The sequence below is a fragment of the Zonotrichia albicollis genome, chromosome 2 (genome assembly GCF_047830755.1).
Source record: "Zonotrichia albicollis isolate bZonAlb1 chromosome 2, bZonAlb1.hap1, whole genome shotgun sequence".
Taxonomy (NCBI): Eukaryota; Metazoa; Chordata; class Aves; order Passeriformes; family Passerellidae; genus Zonotrichia; species Zonotrichia albicollis.
Window position 1 is genome coordinate 67,392,296 of NC_133820.1, and position 7,296 is coordinate 67,399,591.

Below are 7,296 nucleotides of genomic sequence, written 5' to 3' on the forward strand. Positions count from 1 at the left end.
GGCCAGTTCAGGACACCTGTCCTGGCCATGGTCTCTCCAGATCTTTGGGTGCATGCCCACTGGCAGAGCATGAAAAGTCCTTGACTTAGGGCAAGTACTACTTAGCAAGAACTAAAATATCAGCATTGTCAACATTCTCATATGCTAAATCCAAACCACAGCACCATACCTGCTACTGGGAACAAAATCAGCTTTATTCCAGCTGAAACCAGAACAAATATAAACATCATGGGGCAGGGGAAGGGGAGAAGAAATAAGATGATGTCTTCCTGGCAAATCACATTCATAAGAACTCTCTCTTCACACCCCTTCCCTCCCAAAGTTCTCTTCTCTCCTATGAGTTAAAGATGACTGCTGAACAAAAAACACAGCAGCATCACTTCTTTCAACTATTTTGCTTTGTTTACAGCCAAAGCAGATGATTCATCTCAGAGGGATTTGGATGCATGGGAATGCATTGAAGAAATTAAATGAAATGAAGGGAATGAAATGAAGACAAATTCATAGCCAGAAATTAATTTCTGAGGTTTTTGTTCTTCACCAGTCTGACTCAAGATCTTTGTTGATATGGCATCACTACAGAAAATGGGCAGGACAACAGCTCAACATCTGCCCTTGGCTGTCCTTCAGTTTCAGTAAAATGACTTGCAGTGACCTTAATCCAACTCATCATGAAGCAAAGCATACATACTAATCACTAGCCCTAAGATTATTTAGCATCTAGCAGTCCACATAGATTTCTTTCTCTTTTTATCACCTTTTATTTAGGATTCCAAGGAACCCATGCTATAACTCTGGACAATGTTCTGTTGAATCAATTTAGTTTTCTGTAGGAAAAGATCTAAAACTCTTACAAAACATTTCTCATTCTGGACTTACCATTACTTTTATTCAATCTGATTTTTACCAGATGACTAGTTTATTTAAATCTAGTGAAAACAACCTGGGAGAAGTCATTAGCTTAAAATGCTCATCCAACATTTAATTATTGTAAAATGGGATTCTTGCCTCTCTTCTTTCCAAATGTAGCTGAAAGGTGTTAAAGGGCACTAACAGGAATAACTTCTGTTCCCTGCCTCCAGAGGCTCTCCAGTGTTAATCAGTCCCAAGGAGGAGATGGTCACAGGAAGTCTCAGCTCTAGTATGCAGTTAGAGATGTTTACTCTTCTGCCAACACTGATAACAATTTTGGTGACAGCCTACAAAAGTGACCCAGGAATAGAAACTTCAAACGCTGTTGAGTAAAAGAAGGTCAAGGGAAATGCACATAAAAAACATGCAAACACAGATGGATACTTGAATCAAATGGGATATAGGATGTCTCACTGCAAATATCAAGCACCTGACTTTTGAAGAGGAAGATATGGAACTTGGCTTCCTAATATAAAAATCTCAGTTACTACATTCCAATCAATATAGAGAACTAGCTTGATGGTATAAGAACACAGACATGTGTTAGAGATAGTCCAAAGGAGGTTACAGAGATGATCAGGGGGCTGGAGAGAGTTGGATCTGTTCAGACTGGAGAAGAAGAGGCTTCAGGGGGATCTTAGAGCATGTTCCAGTACCTCAAGGGAGCTATAAGAGAGCTGGAGAGGTATTTTTTATAAGGACATGTAGCAATAGGACAAGGGGAAATGGCTTTGAATTGAAAGAGAGCAGGTTTAGATCAGGATTAGAAAGAAATTCTCTACTGTGAGGGTGGTGAGACACCAGGACAGGCTGACCAGGGAAGCTGTGGATGCCTCATCCCTGGAAGTGTTCAAGGCCAAGTTGGATGGGGCTCTGAGCAATCTGGTCTAGTGGAAGTTGTTCCTGCCCATGGCAGGGGGTTGGAACGAGGTGACCTTTAAAGGTCCCTTCCAACTCAAACCATTTACTGACTTTACATGCTTCTGATTACAGTGGGTGGAAGATGACTGGAGAGTAGACTCAAGAAGCTCTGACAATAGAAAACTGTTCAGAATAAAAACCTGCAGGAAGAATACCCCAGGGGGGGAAAAAAAATCTGTGACCATTATAAGCCCTGTCTACATATAAGAAGTTCTGTGTAAAGACAGATCCTTCATTTTTTCAGCAATACCAGATTTAAATTTTCTATTGAACGTTGTCTGGAACAGAAGATTATTATTAGTTCACAACAGAGGAGATCAAATTCAAATAAAATACTAGCTGAAAGTAATGAATTCAATGGAAAGTAGTGAAGTAGTAAAAATAGTCCATCTGATATGCAAAGTTCCCATTACACTTTTACATGCAGCAAGACTGGAGAAGTCATCAATCTCTCCTCAGGATAGGCAGAAGATGAGTAAAAAAAGAAACTCTACACCTGTTGCTTGAGCTTTTCAAATCCAAGGGCACATACAAGCAGCCCATCTGCTGCTAAGATACTGAATATCATCAGCAAGAGGCCATGGAGATGATCTGTTTGTTTTGGGACTTTCAGTAGCTCTTCTTTTTTTAATAACAGAGGATCCTAAAATATCTGTAATTTTGCTCATCCATCCAAAGTTTCAATGGATTCAGGTTCAGTTCAGCTACAGTTCTATAAATTAGAGACAAAGTCTAGAAAGAAAATACTTCATTAGCTCATATGTGTTTCATGCTTTTGTCAAAAACAAGAGGACTCTCTGCCTTTTAACATGAGGATGAGGTGGCTTACCAATTAAAATATTCTCTTTTTAATAAGAAACCACAACCAAAAGGAATTTTTTCAGTTTAAATGTGAAATTTTATGGACTGGGGACACTTGGCCTGCTGAACATGAACTCTTTGGTCTATGCAGACCAACCTTCCATATTTCAGTAGTCTTTACTTCATTCCTCAACTTAAGCAACAGTTTACCTGTTAATTTCTTCACTAAGAAAGCAGTTCAACTCCTGCACAAATCAAGTGCTCTGCAGTATCTGCATACCAGTTGGGGAGAATTTCAGGATGTAAGAAAAGTAATTAGAGACAAGAAAAGTAATTAGAGACAAGAAAATATGCCTAGAACATCTTCATATGCTAGAGACTTTCTGAAGGAAAAGAAAAGGCAGCAATAATACATCTCTCATGGGGTACAGAATTGGCTGGTACAGAATTTTACACCACTGGCTTGAATTACAACAGAAACAAATTAGCACAGTACTTGGGGGGAAAAAATAAATGGGGAAATAAAGCTAAACTAGGAAAACCCAACTATGCAGACTGCAGATCTTGCACCACAACAATTTTTTAAATAGCGAGTTAGACAAATACTTGATAAAAATGGCTCAGGAATTCCTGACTCTGAACAGCTGAGCTGCAGCAGCAGAACAGTGAGCCACATTTCCCAAACAGTGCTATGAACAGCCAACAAAAAAAATGGAGCTCCTACCCACGCCCCACATACTACAGCTAACTAAGCTGATGAGCTCGAAGCATAGCAGACCCTAATGCCTTAAGGTCCTTGGCAGACTCCAAATTCTATCAACTTCATAAACCACTTTCATTTTCTTTGGAAAAGTTTGGTTCCAATTTAGTCACCAAATCATCCTGTTCCTCACATGGGTTCTTTCCAATATATTCAGCAACAATTTGCTCAAGCTTTTCTTTCCTGTTTGCATCACCCCATATTCTACTTGAGATTCTCATTTTGCTGCTCTCTACCAAAACAAACAGTAGCAGAACATAACAAATGCCCTGAGCTTCTTCACAGCAGTATTAGTATGGCTTCCTGGACTGCTTCTAATATCCCTTACACCAACAATCACCTGCTGCTCACCAAGGTACATCAGTAATTCCACTAAATCTATTCATTCCATCTAGAATTTATAAGCATTTTGGTTCATAATACAGACTTCAGGAGAGTTACAAAAAATTAAAAGTACAAGAGAAGCAAGGATCAGAGCCAATGTTAAGCCATAAAAATAAGTGTGTAAAAGTTTTGAAACTAAGACTGTAAAAACCACAGCTCTAAAAGATTCGGTTCATCTAGGTAGCTTGGTTTGATAAAGAAATGATAGAGAGAACAAAAATATTTGTATGACACCAATGAAAAGCTCTTGTTTAGATAAACACTTCCATGTTCACAATAAGCTTGTGTGGGAGTTCACCAGACAGCAAAAGAATTTAAAAAGAAACATCTTTCTGATTACACATCAGATACCTTCCTTCAGCCCACACACCAAGAGTGCTGATTCAGCATTTGGGGTTCTAAGACATTTTGAGTTACCATTTTATTGTAGAAGAATGTCATTAAACTTGGCTGTCACAGAGGGAAGCTTTAATATTCTCCTACTACGAAGGAAAACACCAGGATATTTAACAACACATTTAACAGACAGCTGTGATGCTTTTGAACAATCCCCCTCTGCAGATCAGGTTTTTACAACTACAGGTCAGCCGCATTTTCCAGAAAAGTTGTGTTACCATCTCTCTCGTCACCCTCCTCCTCCTCCTCCACACCTCTCAAAGAGGTTCAGCTGTTTCAAGGACTCACAGCCCAGCTGGAAGAGGGTGCATCTGTACATCCTTGACTCACAGGCTGCGGACACAGATAACTGGCGAGCACTGCAAGGAAAGCTACAGAGCATGGAAAGGAAGTGCAAGATAAGAAAGCTGAAATTTCAAAGTATCATCACTACTAGCTCAAATGCTCAAAAGAAAATATATCAGAGTGGAAAGGTGTGACATCCTGAAGGAAAAAAAAACAGTGGCTCCAGTAGGCATTAGCATTCATTCCAGGGTGCAGCAGATAAGTTCTCTCCTCCTGGCTGATGCCTACCTGGTCAGTAAAATATCTCACTGAAGCACAGGCACATTTAGGCTGGTAGGTCACTACATTCTAGAAATTTTTGTGTATATGCCTGCCAAAAATAATTGCTTTATACTTTTAAGCCACATGCACCCAATTTGTGGAGTCGCTGCACACGCACCCTGAGCAACTCAAAAAGGACAGAACTACAAGATGTTTTCCTCTCAAGTCACTAAACATTCACTGAGCAAGGATACAGCAGATGTTCAGACTGCATCCAAACCACATCTGCCAGTTACCACAGTACCTAAAGTCTGAGCCACACTGCTTCCCAGTTACCACTACAACTGCTCTTCACATCCTCAGAGATCTGGCAGGCACAATTCTAACATCAACCACAATGAAATAAGGCCAGTGAGCCAAGAAAGGCAAGGTTTCAGGTCTTTGTCCTTTGTAAATGGCTTGAGAGGGGGACTTTTGGATGCCACCTCTATTTCCATCAGCAGCCTTTTGATTTAAGCTTCCTCAAGTCAAACCAACTACATTGCAAAACAGAAGTGTTCTGGTAAGTATTTGTCTCAGCTGGTGGCCTGCTGTTTAACTTTTTGCTTGAGGAGAGAAAGCTGCTACACAGCTTCTGCTCCAGCTCAGAACTGAACAGGTTACTGCTGAACCTCACTGATTAAAACACATGCAGCTGGTGCTTGCAGGACAAACCCTGGGACAGCCCCTCCAACATAACACCTTTCCAGAGGGAAGAAAAGAGCTGCCTCCTCCTGAATCCCTGCAACTTGAACTACAGAGTCATCCTGAGAAGCCAGGCTCACCACAGCAGCTTGACTTGGGAAAAGAAGCAGCAATTAGCCAGGCTGTAAACTTGCTCGACTTCAGAGTCAGATGAAGCCTGCTCTCAGCTAGAAGTAGCAACTCCAGCACCTTCCAGATCCCCATGGAGGCACACACTTCACAGCTTACTCATTTCAACACCCTGCAGATACATCTCTAAGTTTGAGGGAAAGGCCTTGGATTGAAATATAATGTAGATTTTTTTTCCCCTGCACATTGAAAGGCTCTCAACAATCAATTTTACTTGCAAGACAACAAATATTAGTTATATATCATAATGAAGATCTGGTTCTGAATAAGTAAAGGAAGCAATCAGATGCTGTAAGGTTTCAAACACCATGTACCTTATCTGGCCACTGCTAAGTAATGATCAGTGAAAACAAAACTTTACCTGTGAAATGAAATTTTCAGGATTATACTGCAACCTGCCCTGCTTTTTTTCAGTCAAGGGACCTGACTACTCCTGTTTCATTTTTCAGGGGAAATCAACTATGCTTTTAGGTAAATGCTTCCATGAACATCCATGACCAGAAACTGTATCTGTTACTGAAAGAGCTGTGCACAGTCTCTCTTCCATGCTGTTATTACTCCATGATGTGAATGTATCAAGAGCTGGTATATCCACACTGCAGTTTAAAAAACACAGATTACAAACTATTAGTAGTGACAGCTCAAGCTGCAGAAGGGTAAGCAGAAGTCAGAACATGCACATCAACGCAAGTGCCCACTGCGGGAATATTACCCCAGCTGGGTATTATAAAACTGCATCCGGACTCTTTAACAAAGCTTCTGCCATGATTTAGCTGTATTATAGCTGTTCTCTGAGCCAGCTTGTTGACACAGCAGTCAAACTGAGGAGAAGGAAAAGCAAAAATCAAGAAAGGCCCTAACACTTTATTAATCTGTTTACACATGCCCAATGACTAACTTCGAACGGAAATGCCTCAACAATAAGCACAGGTTTAACATTATACAACAAAAAAAGGAAACATTCCTGTCTCTGCAATAGTAATCTCCATACCCTTTCTGCAGCCTCATAAAGGATGCAGAGGGGAAAAAATACACAGAAACACGCAGTAAGACTGCCTGTATAAAGCTGACTAAGACATATTTGAAATAACTTGCAGTTCAAAGAATTAGCTGATCGCTTGCTCGCTGTTTTCTACTGCCACTTGTTAGTAACCTAAAAGGACTCCTGAGCACGTACCTTTATCACAAAATATTAACAAAAAAGGGCGATCTACAGAAGCTAGTTTACACAGACATGAACATGGCAACATCCCACTTCTTTCCAAGTCTACCTTCACTTGGAAAAAGCTAAGTCACAGTACATGAGCTTTGGCCGTGGGACCCTCGGCGGCCGCTGCAGCGGAGTTTTGGCTCAGTTTGTGAGCTGGGGCACAGAACTCTGCTGCCGAGCGGTGCTACGAGCAGCGCTACTCACCAGAGCTCCGTCCGCTGCCGACAAGCTCTCGTACGTCTTCCACGCTTTCTCCCTCACGCTCTCCGACACCTTCAGCGCATCACAGAGCACGACGAAGTCCGCTTCGCCCACCTCGACCCTGGGAAAAGCATCGCACATCGCCAGCGGGGACACGGCACCGCGGGGCGACCACGGAACCCACACCGCCCGCTGCCGGAGCCGCCCCGGGTGCCACCGCCCCACAGCCCGGACCGCCGGGCGCCGAGAGCCCCGCGCCGGCCCGCCCGCCCCCAGCCCGGGCGCCGCTTAC

The 7,296-nt window shown here is 42.1% G+C and overlaps 1 protein-coding gene across 1 annotated transcript in view; it reads right to left on the minus strand.

Annotated features, from left to right (window-relative positions):
- Positions 1–7,296, minus strand: part of RB1 (RB transcriptional corepressor 1) — a 76,585-nt gene that overhangs the window by 69,059 nt on the left and 230 nt on the right. The window contains exon 2 of the mRNA XM_005482383.2: positions 7,008–7,125. Within this exon, the coding sequence (XP_005482440.2) occupies positions 7,008–7,125 (118 nt within the window). The remainder of the gene's footprint in view (positions 1–7,007; positions 7,126–7,296) is intronic.